Genomic DNA, 21,476 nt, shown 5'->3' with positions numbered 1-21,476 from the left:
ATCAACTTCTAAACGCTGACACCATTGCATACACTAGCAAGATTTTGCTGAAAGGACCCAAATATAGCTGTCTCTTGTGAGACGATGCTGGGGCCTAGCCAAAGGACTTCTAAGCTCGCTTGTCTCTGAGAAGTGACGCCCCTGGGAAAGCAAGACCTATCAGTGGAGTCTGACTCAAAAAAAAGATATAATCACATTCAGATAACCAGATACCTCCATCCTGGTTCCATTTAACCTTCATCTGTCTTCCCAAGTTAACACAGGCTTAGTCTTAACAGCTCACCTGCTCTGCCAGCCCTATTATGAGTCCATGTACTCCTGACATATGTTTTTAATACACTCATCAATTCAAATTCTACAAAAGCATTCATATAATTACTTGTCATTTATACATCCTAAAAAATCTACTTGGGCTTTTTATGGAATCTTGTTTGGCCTTTACTTTTGCATGAATTTGCCTCCTCCTACCTTTTAAGTTCCCTTAGCAAAGGACTTCATTCTTCTGAGAGTTTTCTGCTTTTCCCATGTCTCTCAGCAACTAGAAAACAGTGCTATAGTGTCTCAATAAGTATATGTCCATTTATTTGTAACTAGAGAACAATCCAAATGGATTATACTGGTTTCAGAACTCAGGTATATCATTCTCTTCTTACAAGTAAAATTTTATCTTTGAGGTTACATTGTACTCTTCAGAAGTAAAACACTTCCACAGTTCTGTGCTAGGAGCTACAATACATTTGCCAAGTGCAATGGTTACGGATGATATGCCTTTCACCGTAGTTGAGAGGGGACTGAAAACCAGGGCTCACTGCATTCCCTAAATGTGCCCTCTTGAAATCACAGCCCCAAAGCCCCTATGTCAGCTCTCTTTATAACCCAAATCCTGTTCTGTGATGGTGGTGCCAGCTCTTCTCGTTTTCGCTTAAACTCTTTAAACTCTCCCTGCCTTTCTGTTTCCCTCAGCAGAGCTCATCAATATCTATCTGCTTTCCAGGGATGTTTTGAGGACAATGCTGATAAGAAAACACTCTATGAGGGAATATTGATGACATTTGTTTTGTAGGCACAAAGAAGAGGGCACTCCGTAGTAATTGGGGGCCATGGTTAGCTACCCGACCACCCATTATCATTAGTACTCAGATCGAATCTAGTGTGTCATAATAATGCAGCTTGGGCTACACATGGAGACTGGGAATTTATTCTCATGTGTCAATTGTTAGCCTCAACAAGCTGTTTGAACATATTCCAAATAGAGTTGTATGCATGCCTTTTGTTTTTCCTCCTTTCTTTGTTTGGAAATCTAATATTTACCCGCTGCTTCTCCTATTTCCTCCTTTTATACTGCATCTTAAAATATTGTGTTTATTCCTTCTTAAGCTTTATTTCTAAATGAACATCTAGGCCACAGACGATGTATTTAGAACAGTTAAAGTAGCAAAGTCCAATTTACGCATGGTGGCCGATTTTATCACTGGGCTTTATTAATGGACCTCATCCTGGCCACATTGAACTTCTTTCCCTATGCATTTGTGTAAAAGCCCTTGCCTACCTCATTAACCTCTTTGACTGGTGTTAACTCATTCCTGGGCATTTGTTGCCATAATTGCAGTTGTCACTCAGCTGGAACCCCATGCTGGCTCCTCTGTGGGCCATATGGGGCTAGCTTATTTGTTCCAGGCATCAGCTGTTAGGCGGAGGGCAAGAGACTAACAACCTCTGAGGTCAAACAGCCAGCCTGTCCTCTTTGCTTTAGTCCTGTCTTTCTGTTTATCTGTTTATATATTTATTCATCTGTCTATCTACTTATTGCAGCAGATGGGCCTGTGGCTATCTGGCCCAAGGGCTGGAAACATGTGGGTACATGACTGTTCTTCATCCTTTCTCATCCACTCTGGGCACCAAAACAGGTACCCTAACTCCATGTTCAAGAATATGATCAATAACTCCTCTCCATTGTCTGAATCTCTTCCTTCAACACCCAAGGCTGCTGTGGGGAATTGTTTGAAACTTCTGTCTGTTGACAGAAACAGTTTCCAGCAGTTGTATGGAACATCTCTTGTGTGTGTTTCTGCCCATTTGCAGATTTGATTATATCCTTTGCAGAAAGGTAAACAGCAGCTTACCACTGCTTGCTTGTTTTCGCATAGATCTTTCAGGAGACATTCTCCTTTAAAAAACAAATTGGAAATGCTATACAAATGGCTATGTCCTATCCTACAGGCAAAAGTCAGGTCTTGCAGAAAGTTCCTCAGGCACAAAGTGATCAAGTGCTAAGCACATCTTACATTCATTTCTGTTTCAGACAGCAGCACTGTCCTAGTACTTCTATAGACCAGAGCCAAAACAACATGCACATGCACAGACTGAGCAAGAATAATAGTTATTGAACCAAGTATAAGAGTGGAAAATTTCCACATAGGCCAGAAACATAGCACAAGAGAAGACATTTTAAGTTTGCCCGTGTTATTGCCAGTTTTGGTTTAAGAAGCCCACAAAGACTAATATGCAAATTAGGCCTTTGCTCATAAAATTCCTGAATAGCCTTTACCTTGACTTTAATAGAATTGATATTATCAATGCTATCAACAGTATCAGAACAGCAGCACAACTGATAACTTACATTCCCACAGTACTTTACAGCTTTCCAAATCTGTTTACAGTTGACATCTCCTATGTAACTATCTCAACAACCCCATAAGATTGTTGTAATTATTGTCTGTGCTTTTATGTTTAAAAAAACAAAACCTAGACCCAGAGACATAGTCATTAGTGACTTGCACAAGATTACATAAGTAGTAAATGATACTGTCTTCTGACTCCAATCTTCTAAGGTACTCACATTAAGCAATACACTGTGTCCTGCCATCATGCAATCCAGCCCACTGCTACCTATGTTCCCAAATCTCCCCTGGAATTCTGGGTAAATGAATTCACACCCTGCTGGGATTCACTTGAAAAGAAAAAGGAAAGTAACCACATTACTAGGGAATTAGTGCCTTCACATGTGGATTTACTGCTAAATGATATCTTTGGCACTTCTGTTTGTTCCTAGATTGCAAACTCCTGATCTAGCTGAGAAAGAAGGGTTGGAGAGTGAAGAAGCAGACAGAGTGAGAGCAAAGTAACTATGCTGACTAGTTTTCTGTCAACTTGACTCAGGCTAGTCTTTTAGAGACCAGGAACTTCACCTGAGAAACTTTCCCTATTAAATTGGCCTGTAGGCAAGCCTGTAGTGCGTTTTCTTGATGATAGATGTGGGAGGACCCATTTCACTGCAGGTGGTGCCATTACAGGCTGGTTTTCCTGGGTGCTATAAGCAAGCAATCTCAGCAAGACATAAGCAATATGTTAGTAAGCAATATGTTAGTAAGCAGCACTCCTGTATTGCTTCTGCTAAAATTGCGGTCTCCAGGTTCCTGCCCTGCTTGAATTCCTACCCTAACTTCGTTCAATTAAAGGACCTGTAATGTGGACCTGTAAACTGAAATAAACCCCTTCCTCTGCAAGTTGCTGTTGGCCATAGTCTTTATTCAAAGCAATACAAACCCTAAAACAAGCAGTAAGCACTTAACAGCTAAAGAATCCTTTAGGAATTAAGATAAAAATATTTCTGAAGTGATCCCATTGAGATATGTAATAGAACTGTGAAGATGAGCAAGGAATGACTAACACAATATCCAAACAAGTGGTCATCTTTGAGGATGCAAAGTCAAGGAGGGCCATGTGGTGAACTTGAACAAAAAAGAACACTCAATTTTTTTAAAGGACATGACTATACAGTTTTCACTACATTTTATTCCTTTATAACTATTCAATGTCTAGTTGAAAGAAGTCAGCGCCAGTGTACTCAGTGGGTTTAAGTTGAAGAATAGGCAATAAAAAGAGAAATTAACAAAAACAGAAAAAGACAATGTATGCCAGTAGAAAAATAGGATTTTATATATGGAAATAGCTTTACTACTCTTAAAAATGAGATGCATGTTAATTAAAGAAAAGCCTTGACCAGTTTACTCTGGTGGTGCCTCCAGTAACATACCAGTTAGTTTCTCAGAAGTGCCGATAAGCAGAGAAGGTATGCTTTTCCAGAACATTCCTGCAATCTTCAAATATGTACATGGCCTTGACTCTCACTTTGCCTTCTTTCTCTCAATGAGCTAGCTTCAGTGAGAGATACGAACAGTTATGCAGTCATTTGGGGATTGGATGTTGGACACTTGAACTATAACCATGGATTTATTCATTGTTACCTAAAGAATTATGGCTTTTCTTGGTCTTGGACCTGATAAAGAATGCAGTAAATGGATAGGCTTGTATATTAATTTTGACCCTGGGTTGGTTTCACTCTGGGCAGTCTGGATACCATGTAAGCATGGACTGTCAGGAATTAGAGCTTGGCTTCCATGTGGAAATAAGTGGATAAGCAAATACTCCCAGGCTGATTTTCTTTCCTATTCATTATTTACAGGGAATTCACCCTTTGTAATCATTTTCAAATCAAATTTGCTCTACCAATCCCTGTAAGGTTTGCTCTGGACATCACTGCCAAATTAGACGCCTTGTATTTTTATTACCTCATTTCTCCTCTATGTTAATGACATTAACCATGAACACACACACGTATACAAATAGACACACGCGCGCACACACACACGTGCCCACACACAAGTGGATTAAAAGATAATATCACTTAATGGCCTAGAGAGTCACTCAAGAAGAAAATTTAACTTATAGCAAAAATGCATATGAAGGAAAGAAAGTCAATAACTCACATCATTTCCTCTACTGTTGCTGCTGCATTAAAACATTCAGAAGAGGTGTGGAGCTAGATAAGGCAACATATGACATATATGAGATAGTTTCCAGGTAAAGAACAATTAGCAATACTGCCTCAGAGTCATAAATGGGCAACAAAATTTACTTGCATACAAATTGTTCCTAGTAAAGGTTGATCCAATGGGCTTCCTCTATGACAAAGGTCACAATTATGCCCTTGACCTCCTTTTGTCTTTGTTATAAGTTGGAAATAGAGGACAATCCTTGTCAGCAATCTTCCAAGCATCATCACAGATAATCAAGATATGTCAGTGAGTGGTTCTACCTTTCTATCATCACAGATGGTGGGTGGTCAGAAAAAGAAAGTGTGGATATACTTCTAGGAGACTATGAGCTTTGGAAATTGTTCTGCTAGAAGTGGGTATAAACTGGAGAAGAGTGACACAGGAAAATATTTTCAGGACAGGCAGTACAAAATTTCTAAAATGTCTCAATGGGACTACTGAGGCAGCTCATCATGTAAAGTGCTTGGTGCACCAGCCCCAGATCCAATCTGCGTTCCATCCCCAGATCCAATATAACGAGAAAACAAAATCTACAAAGTTATACTCTGGTATCCATGCATGTGCACCTCCACACATGTCACACATACTAACAATAATAACAATAACAATAATAATACAGTGCAAAGTGGTTATTGATTATAGCTATCATTATAATAAATAACAATTTAAATTCATAAAATAAAATGCATCAGTTGGATGAGGGAAATTTATATTATTAATCTTGTTGGTCTTCCTGGCCATGCTCTTGGTTTAAAGACAATGTTACAGGGAAGCCATCCTGTTCTTTTGTAGATGATGTTGTAAATGTATTCTCCAGTATTATTGATTTATATCCAGTATATTGGTTTATATACTGATATCTTCATCTCCATTCTCCATGAAGGAATCAAAATATTCCCCACTCCTCACTTCTGACACCCATTTTTATAATATAGCAGAGGCAGAGTTCACAACTGTTACTACACTAGTAATTACTTATATTCTGCAACCATCCTATTGAGCTAAATACTTCAATAAATCTTTCTATATGTTTTCTCCTTTAATTTGTACTACTACTCTATTAGACAAGTACTGCTATGATCCTCATTTTAGAGTTGTAAAGTGCAACGACTTTAGTTCCCTGCCCAAGCATTCCACATCTAAATAGTAGTAGGCCAGGATTGGAAATCAATTCTAACCTAGAGTGATCTTAACTGCTGTTATAACCTCAATTGTCTTCAGTCAGGGGCAAATTGCATTAAAGGTTGAGAGGTCTCATATATTTTTATTAATTCTTCTGTAATTGCATGTATACATACAAAACATTTTGAACATATTCACCCTCACTACTCTAACTCCCCCCAAATCCACTCCCTCAATTCCATATCCCATTCTGATTTCATATCCTTTTGTTTTATAGATCACTATGCACAATTTGTATTCCATATGTGTGTGTGTGTGTGTGTGTGTGGTGTGTATAGGCATGAATATCGGCCCATCCACTGAATCATGATTAACCTGTAAGTGAGCACACCCCTAAAGAAAGCTGCCCTAGAAGCTCTCAATGATCAGTAATTCCACAGGTAAACAGGACTGCCCTTGGTCTTCTCCCCATCCATGATGTAATGTAGACTGGCTTGATTTTGTCCCTGTTTTGGACAAACAATCCCAGCTACTGTGACCATGAGTTCAGTTTTCCTATCATATTCAGAAAACACTGTTGCACTCAAGTCCTCCCTGATCTCTAGCTCTTACATGGTCTTTCTTCCATATTTTCTGTGATGGGGTCTAAACCGTAGGAAGGAGGTGTGATAAAGCTATCTCATTTGCGGATGAGCCCTCCACCTCCACCTATTCTCTGCAATTTGATCATTGTCCAATACACGAAGAAACTTCATTAATGAAGTCTGAGAACTAAACTAATTTATAGATATAGATACTTTTTGAGTATGTAATTTGATACTAAGACCATTTAATAAAATAATGTTAGGTTTATTCCTAAGGCCTATGGGTTCCCTAATCATGGATTATTGGTCAGATGTATGTATTTTCTCCTTAAAGACATTCTTAAATCCAATTAGAAAGCAGTTGGTTACCGCACAAGACATTCATTCCACTGTTGCACCCTTGGGTGGTCTCACTTTGTTAGTCATCATAGCTCATGGTGTCACAGTTGGGTACAGTTATTGGTGACTTTTCTCTTACAGCAACCTACATAGCACCTTTGGTCCTATAAAAACTGGCCCGGAAGAAGGAAGCTTCACAACCAGTTTTAGCTTGATTTTTGCATGTCCTGTGACCAAATTATGGGGTATTTCCAGCAATAGGGTCTTACTATCAAAATCTGGCATGCTACCGAATGCAAATACTGTAGATGCATATATATGTATTTTTCCTTGAGTCAGGGATATCTGGAGATCCTCCAAACAATGCACGGTTAAATTTTTTCTAGTTGTGCTGACCAATTGCATGCTGGTAGCTGATGCAAAGATAACAGTCTTCAGAAAAACCAAATGAGTTCTTTTGAAACATGAAAGGTGATGAGGGTAATGTGAAAACTCTGTATAGTAAAGGCTATCATTTTCAGATTGTTTTTAAATGGGAATAAAGTTCAGAACTTCTGTTTCTGCTGTTCATGGAGGTAAAAGGTAAAAAGAAATTCAGAAGGAGCCAGGGCTGCTGGCCCAACACAGAGCCTGCCATTAGTCACTGCCTCCCATGGCTGTTTGTGTATATATAGCATCGTCCTTAATATTTGAGAATGACCCTGCTGAGGCAGCTAATTCTCAAGCCAAAGTTCCCATTATCACTAGGATTTAACACTTGACTTGTTTATAGTTATCATGGCCAGGGTCCCACCTCCCTGACCTAGACCATAGCCCTGTATTTAGTGGCCTTGCCCAGCATGTCAACAGTATAATCTCAGAGACCAATCAACCAAGAAGAGAAAATAGCTCCAGTTGCTCAGCACTCTACTTTTAGGAGAGAAGCATAGATTCAGGTATGGAAAACATATATTGACCACACATGTTATCTTCAGTGAAAGGATGAAAAGCCCCATGAAAAGGATGCTATCGGTGTTATTCTTAGATGAAGAAATCTGTGACTCTCAGATTTGTAGTAGGCTACTTGATCACAAGGCAGATTCTCCATTACTACCCAAACGAAGATCTCAGTGGTGGACCCTAGAAATTTGCCTGTTTAACCCCACTCCAAGTGAACAGAATTACATGGTTGGAAGGCAACACAATTTGACAAACACAAGGACAATTACTGCATAGAGAGGACAGGGCAGAAGAGAGTTCAGACAAGCACTTTTAAATCCACCTGGAGTTCATGCTGTCTATCTTCTGTTCTACTCTATGTCCTATGGCAAGGAAGTTGACATGAACATGTTAGAAAGATTTCAGAAACAATAAAGCAAAGCATTTTGTGGATTAACTAAAGGACTGTCCTTTCTTTCTTTCTTTCTTTTTACTTTTAAGAGAGCTTGCAAAACTTTCAACTGTATAGCAGCAGGCTGTCAAATAACATTTTATGCAGCCTACCTTTGGAAAGGGTGCACAACAGAGCTTTAGGATGTTACTCAGTTTATGCTACTACTTTTCCATGTCTCTTTCCTCAACTCTAGCCACCACCACTGTCAACTGCACCATTAACACAATGAGTATGTTCAGTACCTGACTTGTTCAATATAAAGACTCTGGTTAAAAAAAAAAAAAAAACAATAGCTATAAAAGAACTGATTCCAGTAATAATTTTTACATGTCTATATCAAAATTGGGGCATGAAATGGGTTGCTTAATAAGAAACTAAGGAAGCTGTTGAAGGAGCTTGGATAAGTAGACTTTTTAGAGCACATTTATTCATATTAATGTTCTCCATAAATAGTAAGTGAAGAGATATTGAATAAATATAGAATGAATGCCATTCTAAAGACTAGAAGGCCACAGTGAAGCATTTGTTCTACCTGGTCCAAGACTATATTAGTCACTTATACCTCAGAAAGTTCAGAAGTCAAGTGTTTATCAGGTATTGACTATAGTTCAGAAAAGCCCCAAACCATGTGCTCTACTCCACAGTGGAGCTTGGTGAGTTCTCAGGTTCTCTGTACACAACATCAAATTAGTTTCCTGGCTAACATTCTCTAAATAACCTTCTAGTAACAAGCAATATACCTGGGAGTCTTTAAATGCACCCCAAAACAACAAGGGAAGCTCTGTGTCTAGCTCAGAAATGTGTAAGAAGACCCCCCCTCCCACATGGCAGCTAATGGTTTCTTTCTCAGCAAGAAGGAAAGGAAATATGAAGAAAGTTGAGTGCAGTACAAGGAGGCTGCTTCTTCAGTCTCGGAGAGATTAGACTCAGCATTGTTAATAGGCTGAAGTTCATGTTTAAGAGAGTGCAGTCTGGAACCACACATCCCCAGATGGGAATTCTAGCTCCAGAATTACATATGTCTGTGGTAACCTAAGCAATGTCTTAACTTGTTTGTGCTTTATTTTCATTATCTGTAAAATTGGCATACTTGATCAATACTACCTGTGTTGTTTCATCATTGAGGAAAACATATAATGATCTTGCTCAGGGCCTGAAGATGCATCTTCTTTTTGTAATTATCAACATTTATACTTGAAAAAGCCCATTAACTATAAAACTGGTTTTGCACAGTTTCCATTTATTCAGTATTAGGAATAAGAATAATTATCATTGGGACTGGAAGTTTCTCAATATTTAAAAGACTTTCTTCATAAACATGAGTACCTGAATTCAGATCTGTTGAACCAATATAACTGCTATACAAGCATGGTTGGCACTATGGCCCACCTATAATTCCAGCCTCAGAAGATGGAGACAGGGCAAGCTGGCTAATAAGAGTACTCATGTTAGCAGGTTCTGCTTTTCAGTGGGAGACTCTGCTTCAATGAATAATGTAAAAAAAAAAAAAAAAGCCAGAGAGGATGACTCCTGGCATCACCCTCAAGCATCCTTATGTACACACACACACACACACACACACACACAAATATGTTTGCATATCCACACATATGCTTACCCACACATATGCAAAACGTGTGTACACACAGTGTGTGTGTAAAAACACATATGAAGCTGGGGAGGATGACAGAATGAGTCATCATTGTTAATACCTGAAAGATCGATGACTTCAGCTATAGGTTAATAAACTAATTTTTAAAGTTTGTAGACCTGTCAGTTCACACAAGTAATAAATACTAGAATTATGGTTAGATGGTTATATCTGTCTGACTCCAAGGTTTATTACTTCTCTATAACATGTTACCTTCATAAATATAGGATGTATACTACGGGTTCTTGAATGAGTGTGGGCCAAAATCTGTGGTGTTCCTTCTCACTAATACCACCCCACTCTAACTGTAACGATTACTAGAGAGCTTGTTTACAAATATATAATGTGCATGCATCAAGTCCACCCTCATTCCCTCCTTTCCAACTTCTTCAGTTCAGTATCCCCCCACCATATGCACTTGCTTTCTTAACCCACTAATCCAAGTGAGAGTTGCCAGTATGTACATGGGTGTAAGACAATTCATTGGCACATGGACTACTTATCATGGGCTACATATCTGAAGAAAAGTGACCCTTTCCAGAAGGGTAATATCTATCATATCTCCTTCACTGTGGGTAGGACTTAGTGAGCTCTTGCGCCATTCATGCTGGAATTGTGGATGGCTTGATTCTGTGCAGGTCTAATTGAATGAGCTTAAAACCTGTAATGTCCTCATAACTGCCCAGATATTATCTCAAGAACTATCTTGCTTATATAAAAGAAGTGAATCACTGGGGGGCTGTTTAGTTTGGGAAAGTGCCTTCTAACCTAAATTTCTCATCTATATGTCTTAAGGACTAAGCTACTATCTCCCACACCATGCTGCACATGCACAATTCATGTGAGGATGATTACTTCCTATCTATACTAACATTCAGACCCTTCTCTTCTCTTCTTTCTTTCCCCCTTTGCTCCTTTCCCCTTAGTCCCCTCTACTTCTATTCCCTTTGCAGTAAGAAGTTGTGACATCCTAATTTTCTTGAGTGGCTCTTTGATCCATCCTATATAACACTCACAAGGAGGTAAACCCCCTGCTTGTCTGATAGCGTCATCTGTCTGCTGTCTCAGAGCTTTATCTTACAAAATTCATTGTCAATTCTTTCAGCCTGCATAACCATGATGCAAGCTGTAGCGTCACTGCCAGTGACATCTGCAACAGGAGAGTGGGTACCTGGGGCTTCAGCGCATTGTTCACAAACAATGATGTATTGTTAATTTTCAGGGAAAATGAACAAGGACTCAAAATAACACTTGCAGAGCACAATATAGTGCTTCATGAGCAATAAATACCAAGTAGAAGATAAAACCTTGAGCCTTAGGCTTAATGCAATCCAAAAACATGATTTATTCTGCTGTTTCCGTTCCATTAGCCAAAGAACAGAAAGCACAATGTTATTCAGTGCTGGGACACACAATACTATCCTTATGCCATAATCTATCAAAGAAAATATTTTTTGCATGCCTGTTATGTACAGAGTACTATGCAATATGCCAAAAAAGGTATGGGGGTTTGCTCTGTGTTCAATACCAACATTTTATAATTTTCTCTTACTTCCTTTCATCATAGTTGGGTTTTTAGTACTATTGCCAGTACCACTCTCTAAACAGCAGCCTATCAGCCTTCCTTCTGTAGTGTGTATCTCCCCACCATGACAGGAATGATTTCTTTGATGTGAAGCATAGAAAAAGTACACAATGATTTAAATAGATTCCTGGGAATCCAACCAGATTCATCTTAGTATTTACTGTATAGTAGCGTGAGAGAGTGGGTCAAGAACTTGAACACGGGATTGGCTATACAAGTAATAGGTGACTCAGGGTTATGGAGAAACTTGGAGTACCAGCCAGTCCTCATTAAGAATCTACCAAATTGTGAACTATGGAGATGGCTCAGCGGATACAAGAACTAGCCTCAGAAGCAAGCATAGTGACACAAGTTCAATGGTGACCCAAATGCAACCAACCCCTGGAACTCACCCAAAGAGGCTAGTTGCAATGGCATACATCTGTCAGTCTGGCACATCTACTACAAAATGTCAGAGAGAGATAGATGAATAGCCCAGAAGTTCATGCACAACAGAAATAAGAAGGCCCTGTTTGGCCGAGTTCTTTCCTGGTCTCCACACATGAATGATAGCATGTTTGCGCACACACGCGCGCGCGCACACACACACACACACACACACACACACACACACACAAATATTTTTTGAGGAGCACACTAAATTGTGGCCATGGAGAAAAGTCTCTCAATCTCATCACAATAGACATTTAGAGCCAGATAATTCTTCATTCCAGAGGACTGCCCTGTAGGACAGAAACTGATGACCAGCTTCCCTGGCCTTCACCTATACACTGGACAGATCTCAGCAACAACTCCCTATCCTCAAATGGTACAAATAGAAATGTTTCCAGACTGACACATTTCATTGAGGAAAAACTTAGCTCCAAATGAGAACCACTAGAATAGAAGACATGGAGAATACCCATATGTCCAAGCTCAAATCTTGTCAAACTTTTTTGTCTACCCTTATTTAGTATCACGTAATAGGTAAGAGCAGAAATCATGGTGCCAGACTTTGTAAGGTTGTATTCTGACTCCACTCTCTGGCCTCTGTTCTTATTAATTCATAAATACAATGAGATAATGAGATGGATTTATTTTATAGAGTTGCTTGGGGTTTTAAATTTATAGACATAAGGTGACAGAACAATGCCTGGCACATAGTAAGTATGATGAAGGTATTAGTTCTAGTATGGTTTCTGTTATACTATTCAAAAATGTTGTTAGTATTAGTATGGTCCAGAGGTCTGGGGTCTAATATTTCCGTTCTGCAGAAATGATAGAGAGCTAAGTCCACAATCCAGGACTACACAGTGTAAAGAGAGTTTGAATGGCTTTAGATCTATAAAATCTAGCAGATAATCCCCACATTGTACATTTACAGAGTACTCTTATTTAATAGTAGATTTATTGGTAGAAGTAACAGAAGTAAATAAAGTTTAAGTCTCCTGATCAATGTCCACAAGTCATCCCGTAATCTCCATGCAGGAGCATGCTTACCCACACACAAACACAACATATATAAGTACTAGTATTTTTAAAAAATAATTGGAGAAGAACAAATTTCCAAGAAAGTCTTTATCTTAATAAAAGAAAATACTTGGATAGATGGTTCCAAGATATTTTACTTGTTTCAAAGGGAAAACATTTATAATCATGAACTGAAGTATGATAGGATGTGTAATCTTCATTTTCAAATAGCTTTTACAGAATTGGATAATTAGTGGTTCATAAACAGGCACTGACTTGGTAGTTATGGAGTGGCATCAAGTTAAAGTGGATAATCACTTCCAAAGCTTTTATTCCTTTGATGTTTATACACTCTTATTCCAAAAGGCTGTATCCTCAATTCAGTTACTTTGAAGGCACTTTTGGACATCTACTCTATAACTTCTGATCTCCTAAGAAGTTGTCACACAGCAAAGTCGGAGAACTAGGGAAGGATTTTTGAAGAGCATTGTGTATCACTAGCACTTACATTCTGCGTATTTCTTTTTAACAAGAGGTATGTGTGTGTGTATGTACATGTATATATGTGCATATATGTATACAAGTGCATGTGGTTGGGCACATGCATAGAGGTGAGAAGAGAGCCTGATGTGCCCTCTCTTCTATTACTCTCTGCTCTGTAGCCTTCTCTATCACTCTCTGCCTATTGTACTGAGGCAGTGCTTCTTCATGAGCCTGGGGATGTGGTTTTGTTTTTTTTGTTTTTTTTTTGTTTGTTTGTTTGTTTTTGTTTTTTTTTTTAGGTAGGCTACAATTCAGCAAACACCAGCAAGTCCCTCCTTTCCACTCCAGAACTGGGTGATAGGCAGATAAGGAATAATCACATGCTATGTGGGAGCTTGGATCTGAACTTTGGTCCTCAGAATTACACACCAAGAACTCCTCACCACTGAGCAATCTCCCCAGTCCCTTCTGAGTATTCTTGTCTGCTTCTAGTACTTATAGGAGTCATAGGAAATGGGGTGATATCCTCCTCTGTGATATGACACTCGTTTAATAAGATTCTAAAGAAATTGCTTGATATCTATATTTAGGCTTGAAGGCAAATTAGAATAAGGCTCAATTTTTCTACCACTTACTGATAATTGTACAGATGTATTTAGCAAAGCACGTTTTGTTCATGTGAACCATTAACCTAGACATCTGGGAAGCAAAGGATCACCTCGAATTTGTGTTTGAACGAAAACTTTTGCAATCTTGCTTACATAAATGATCGTGCTGATGCAAGAGCATGATTATAGGTAATAAGATCAGACAAAATTATTAGTTAGATAGATCTATCTCTGGTTGTAACTGTAAATAAACTCCTCTATAAATTTAGTTACTATTGAGAATTGGTTTAGCAATAATGGTGTCTATACGTTAAAACAGTTTATTATTCTGATCATGGATATAAACTGTAATTGAGGAAAATACGTAATAAAAAATATTAAAAATTTTTAAAAAAGGATATAAACTATCAATGAATGTCATTGTATGCATTGCCTATGTACCAAAGTCAATACAATTTAATTTTCATTAGACATTTATTCAAATATATCTTGAATTGATACTTTTTGCTACACATAACATCAAAAATTGGAGGCTTAAAAAACTCCTATGCTGAATGTGGTGGTACAAACCTTCAACCCCAGTACTTACAAGGCACAGACAGACAGAACTCTGTCAGTTCCAAACCAGCCAGTGATACATAGTGAGACCCTATCTCAAAAAAAAAAAAAATATTAAACTCTGTGACCTAACATGAAGCTAGAAGAAGAAGATAGAAATATAGCCAAGAACTATAATTCAAGACCATCCTTGATGAATAGTCAGTTGTTCTTGATTCCCATACTCTACTAGCCTCATCTTCCCCTTGTTATCTGGATGAAAATCATAATCCTCCTTACGGACCTATGGAAATAATTCTTTTCCAGTGAAGGCTTCTCTGGCAACTCATCACCTCTACCCTTCTCATCCCCGAATACATATACCTAAACCCATTCCTATAGCTTTACTTAATCTTCTGTTGTCCCAGAGCACTTTACTTCTGGTTTTATTGTAGTGCTTATTACAATAATTAGTATTTGGTTCTTTGTGTATCTGTCCCTCCCACTATATTACAAGCTCTTCCAGAGCAGTCAACAAGTTTTCAAGACCCTGCTGTATAAGAAGACACACCAAAGTAATGGGTTTGAGGAGGTAGATTCTGGAATAAGTATATAAAAAGTATATGCAAGATAAAATGTCATGAGAACGTATAGTAATAATTAATTCCAGAGAGGTAGCATCACAGGTAAAGTGGTATTTGAGATTGCCCTTGGAAAATGAGGAGAATTTGACAGGTAGAGATAGGTGGTAGAAGAAGCAAAGGAGATGAAAATGCTTAAAACTGACTTGGGAATTTCGGAGTGATAGTCATTGTGGTAAAATAATACTTCTAGTTGCACAGGATCCTTATCTATTCTTATAATCCTTACCAGGATGTGTGATAATGAACACGCTAACAGACACTTTGATTAATAGAAATTCTGCAATGAATACAGTATTGCCCTTTTAGAATGACAGTTTAGATCCTTAGCCTTCTCACCTCTGACTCCCATATTTGTGCAGAGTTTGGAGAGGTTGGTATGTTAGAAATTCCAATATTTGATTTTAAAGCTCCCAAGTTGGTTGGTTTTCTTTTTCACAAGAATATATAGCTATGCTGGGAATAAATGAAAGAAACACATTTTGACATTGTGACCTGGTTCCTATGGAACTACTTGTGTTCCCTGGGAGACATTCTGAAGTCTCCAATCAGAGATCCCCAAACACTTGCTACCTGGAAATTGGAAATCCAGATGGACCTGATCATTGACTCTGTAAACTCTGTATTTGATGATATATTTCTGTTTTCTTCCTAATATTAACAGGGGAGCTTCGTTTAGCTTACGCTATGCCTCCATGAGAGAGCTCTGGAAATGGGGGTGAGGACTAGAGTTTCTATAAGTGGGGCAATTCAGGAGCTTAGAGTGTAGTGCAGAACACTTATGGCTCCCACCACTCTCCCCCACTTGCCTTCCTCTCTGATATGTGTGGGTGTGAGTGTTGTTGGAGGATTCAACACAGAAGAATGACAAAAACTTGAATTTCAAAACTAATATCTTTGAACATTGGCTTGTTCTCACCCGAACTAAAATAGCACAAGTATAAATAACACAGCCAAGGACCATCCCTGATGTTGTGAGCTTGGAAAGACTTGATGGACATTAACAAGCTACTCTTAGAAGAGTTGACTTCAGGGGTCTGATTGGCAGATGTTCATATTGGGAGGTAGTAGGAAGGCTATGTGTTTTTCTTTTACCTGGAGGCTATCAGCAACCAAGGAGAAATTTCCCAAATTAAAACTCTTGTGTGTTCAGAGAACTGATTACATCTCAGCTAACTGTTCTGTTGGCACTTGCCCTTGCATATATGACCCACTTCAGTGTCTTTGCTTGTGTAATCTTTTTCAGGGATGCCCCCTTTCTTTTCTTTACTAGATAATATCCAACTAGCACTCAAAAGATATCCCATACAATTCTACCTTACTCTTTCAACATCTGCTCTCTATGAAGTAATTTCTACCTACTCAGGCAACAGAATCCCTTTATTCTGTAAACTTCAGTAATCTAGTCTATACTACCCATGTATTTCATTGGCTCTTAATTATTTTATTAAGGACAGTAAAGCATTGTTACTAAAATGTATGTTTTCTGTACAAGCTTGCATAAGAGAGATAACCTTTCAAACCCTCTCATTTGTTGAAGATATAAATCCTCCCCATCTCATAGATTTGTCCTGGAAGTTAAATGACAATGACGCATGTCAGTTGCTTTAATTCACATATGGTAAGCACACAATAATTAATCATAGTGGCAGGCTGAGGTGGTACTGCTACTAACAGTAATTATCATCATCATCTGTCTCCTCGTCTAGATTGTGCACTCTTTGTAGATAGGGACCATGTCTATTGTCTGCTGTTTCATTGGGTTTTTCCCCCTAGCCCCCAGAATATTTTATTAGCTGAAGATATGCTCAACTCTGTCAACTGTAAGACTGCTAGGACCTAAACTTTTGCCAGGAGTATATTTTTCACATTTTATTACCAATGACAGAAGCCCTTGGGTGATTTCTTTTCTCTTGGTTTGCATCCCTGAGCAGTTTGAATGAAGTCCGCTAAAGTAATAATATGCTAGTAGACAGAGAAGAATAAGAAACTTCTTAATTATTCCAAACTCCTTTGATATGTACATTTATAATAGGTAGAAAGGACAGAGAGTAGAAATGAAATGCACTAAAATGCAATCTGGTAAATTGCTTTCAAATTTCATGACTTCCTGCCACTTTAAGCTGTCTTATTTCAATCCTTACAAGCATTGCATTGAGGCGTTATCTTCCACTTGTCCACTGACCATTTTTCAAAACTGTTTGCCAGGGTTTACTGTAAGAACTAAACTACATAGTGGAACCTCAACACAACAAATTATTTGGTCTGTCATTTTATTTCAGCTGATAATACTAGAACTCTGAATGTAGATTCTGCTGCAATGACACTGCCTGTTTCTGATCCAGCTGCATGGGCCACAGCAATGAATAATCTTGGAATGGCTCCACTGGGAATTGCTGGACAACCAATTTTACCTGGTATGTTATTTTTAATTACCTCACAAGTACTTTTTATTGACCATGTGGTAAAAATATAACAATATGATACAACTTATTTTGAATTTGATATTTTTCTAGATTCTGCCTAGAGTGTGTAGTTTTGTAATATGAGATTTATCAATTGGATGGCCAATGGTTACTAGTACACTAATGACAGACCACACTTTAGGCAGTCTAGGAGTGTGTCTGATGCAGGATGGTGTCGCTGAACATGTATTAAAATAAAAGGCAACAGAATTTTAACAAGTGATAAGAAAGCGTGTCTGCCAGATATAGCTGTCTCTTGTGAGACGATGCCGGGGCCTAGCAAACACAGAAGTGGATGCTCACAGTCAGCTATTGGATGGATCACAGGGCCCCCAATGGAGAATCTAGAGAAAGTATCCAAGGAGCTAAAGGGATCTGCAACCCTATAGGTGGAACAACATTATGAACTAACCAGTACCCCGGAGCTCTTGACTCTAGCTGCATATGTATCAAAAGATGGCCTAGTAGGCCATCACTGGAAAGAGAGGCCCATTGGACTTGCAAACTTTATATGCCCCAGTACAGGGGAACTCCAGGGCCAAAAAGTGGGAGTGGGTGGGTAGGGGAGTATATTGGGGACTTTTTGGATAGCATTGGAAATGTAAATGAGGAAAATACCTAATGAAAAATATAAAAAAATAAAAAAAAAAGAAAGCGTGTCTGCTTTTATAGACTTCTTAGGGGGAACAAATAAGCATGTGTGTTGGAAGAGAACTTACTTAAACATGTCCTAAATCCTAGATATCTAAAGAGGAAGAAGGGGGTAGTACATGCATTGGCTTCAAGATCATTTTTGACATGGAATGACACTGTTTACATATGTGTACACGCCCACACACATTAATGGACATGGTCGCCTAACTCCATCTCCACTAAGCATGAAGTCAGGGACCAACAAACTAGCTCTGAAGGTGAAAGACACTCTACCCCAAAGCCTAATGGCTTGAGCTTCATTCCCAGAACCCACATGGTAGAAGAAGGAAATCAAATCTTGCAAGGTGTCCTCTTCACTTCTACGTGTGCACCATAGCATGAGTGTGTGTGTATGTGTGTGTTAAAATGTTTATTTAAAAAATGAAATCAGAAGCAAACCATCACAATATAAAACAGGGTTCATATAGACACAACACAGCTTTCTGGCTAGTAAGAGCTAATTAATGTCATCTCAGGGAGCCTGGGGTGGCTTTTTAAACAGCCTGAGGATCAATCTCCTTAGATTTAGTTAATTGTGACCCTACATAAATACACAACAAGACCTAATCAAGCTAGATGCTTGTTGCTCCAAATATGTTCTTGTATAATCCTGGAATTGTTTTAATTCCTAAAATATGAGACCCCATCCAAGAATTACTGACACAAAAACTTCATTTTCACAAGACACCCAAATAATTTACAGGCATTGTCAATTGATCCACAGTGCTATGCCTTTTTCTTTATATAATTCATTCCATTCCAGCCTGAATTTTAAATCTTTAGGGATTATAATGGAATTGATGACAATATTGGCAATAAATTAAGAGATGTTATTATGTCAAATACTGGGAATCAATTACAAAAGAGATCAATCAAGAAAAAATATATGAATAATGAATGGGTACCAACCCAGAAGTTATCAATACCTTCTAACTTTCATAGTACCAGGAAGTTCTAGTTATGCCATCACTGAATAAATATTAAACAGTCTTGTCCCATTGTGAACCCTACAAACTATAATAATGATTGGCCTGACCTAGCAAGATGTGTCTACTGGTATAATAGTTATGTTGTAGGAGTAACCAACCACATTCTGATTATATTTAAACCCTAATCTACAAGACTTGGCTTGCCTAGGTCATAGATGCTAAGAGAAAATGTAATTAGTGGCACACATGAACTCATTAAACCTCTGAGTACATGTGCAAGATATGCACAAGATCAGTTATGCCAAAATTCCAACATGGATTGAATTGAGAGATGTCTAAGAGGTTAGCAAAGCACACCACTGGATATGTCTATGGTGATTTATACACACACACACTCACACACACACACACACGCACACACAATGACTGACATATAAGAGAGCAACTGAGGAGGAAAGATCCATAATAAATGTAGACAGAACTATTGCCAGATGAGATAAAAGTAGAAAAACAAAAAATGAACAGGTGCAAATTCCCTTTTCGAGAGTCAGTGTATCTCATACTGTTGCATCAGCACATCAGAATCCCGCCGCTTTAGTCTTTTAATATGGGTTCTTAGCACAGATTCTCTAAGAAGCTTCCAGCTCTCTTCTGTCTTAGGCTGGGACTGCATCATTGATCCTCCCCCCTTGCCCTGTAGCTTACAGCTTAAGAAAGGCTCTTATTATGACAGGAAATGCATGGTGGAAGCAGATGAACTGTTTTCTCACATTATGTCTACAGTCAGTCCTAAAGGTTTCAGACATTTCCACAGTTGTGCCACCAACTTGACCTGTGAAGGGTATTTCACATTCACATAAGCATCATAGTCCAGTGAATGCTGCCTACCTTACTGCTTGTCAAGGTCTAGGGGGGAGAGTATCTACCATCTTGGTACAGTTTTAGAGTAACCTCTATGATTTACTCTAAATCATCTAAACCCTCTAGACAGGGAGCCAATGTGAGGGGAAAGGGATAGGAAATGTGGTGAAGTGTATAAATAAATCACATACATGTATGGAAATGTCATGATGAAAACCATTATTTTGTGCAATTATTATATGCTTATTAAAAATGACCCTCCTGCAGCTATTCTCCAAAGTATCTTTATTGATGGCTTAGCAATGTAGCCTTTTTTTTTTTTTTTTTTTTTTTTTTTTTGTCTTTCGGGCAGTTTTCTGCTGAGCCAGTAGACTGTTCTTTGGCCTGCCTGATGTGGCCTGCCTATGGCAATAGAATATATTTTGTCATAGATGACAAATGATACATAAGGTCTTTTGGTATTCCCCTGAGAGTTCAGACCTCCACTGTCATGGATGGTATTGTTGAACACACACTTGTCATTGAAAATAATAACTGGCATAATTAGAAGCTTCAAGTGGGAATCCATTGTAGGTTTGGAGTGGAGCTGCTTTCAACTACCATGATGTTTTGTGCAACTCCTATTCAATAACATTAACAGTGATGGCAGGACAGGATCTCCTCTTAAACCAATTCTCTGCAAGAGTGTTTGTTTTGCCAAAGAATTCCTAAAAGTCTGTTCATTGTTATACGAAAGGGGCAAGCATAAATGCCATAACTTCTGGTTAAAGAACAGTGGTCTGGTCCAATCATCCCAGATAAAATGAAGAATGAACCAACTGAGAATTATTCACTGAATATTATTTGCCTTTGTCTGGTATTTTCATCCTAAGACAAATGCCCTTAGCAGCTTCATAATGAACTGTGAACTATGAAAGTAGAAGAATCTCTCACCACCCTGGGTATTGTCATTCTAGAGATGACAGTTCTTGAACTTGGCAGGCTAACTATGACAGAAACAGAGGAGTGTTTACATATCTCATGACCAGCCCCTTTTCTGCCAGAGACCTAACAAAGTTAGGTTTGTATTACTTTTTACATCTTCAACAGGTACAGGATACTTTCAATGACAAATAGGGTGAGATCCTGAGAAAGATTACTGTGTATCATAATGGTGGACACTTTACCAAGATCCAGTGATATGTGTAACAGCATACCAAATGGAATTAATATTTTTCTAAAGCAAACTCAGAATACTTCCAGTAATAGTAATCCCAACATACCATTTGTTTGCATCTGGATGTGTGTTACTAATCTCCAAGAGGCTGTATGTGGCTGTT

General features: G+C 38.4%; 1 protein-coding gene across 8 annotated transcripts in view; it reads left to right on the top strand.

Moving 5' to 3' along the window:
* Positions 1 to 21,476, top strand: part of Enox2 (ecto-NOX disulfide-thiol exchanger 2) — a 281,316-nt gene that overhangs the window by 194,058 nt on the left and 65,782 nt on the right. For all 8 annotated transcript variants that reach the window (XM_029472964.1, XM_029472966.1, XM_029472965.1 and 5 more), the window contains one exon: positions 17,492 to 17,626. In XM_029472964.1, the coding sequence (XP_029328824.1) occupies positions 17,530 to 17,626 (97 nt within the window). In that variant the 5' untranslated portion in view covers positions 17,492 to 17,529. The remainder of the gene's footprint in view (positions 1 to 17,491; positions 17,627 to 21,476) is intronic.

This window comes from Mus caroli, chromosome X (genome assembly GCF_900094665.2).
Source record: "Mus caroli chromosome X, CAROLI_EIJ_v1.1, whole genome shotgun sequence".
NCBI lineage: Eukaryota > Metazoa > Chordata > Mammalia > Rodentia > Muridae > Mus > Mus caroli.
The sequence above is the reverse complement of the archived record's forward strand: the minus strand, read 5'-3'. Positions and strand labels throughout refer to the sequence as shown.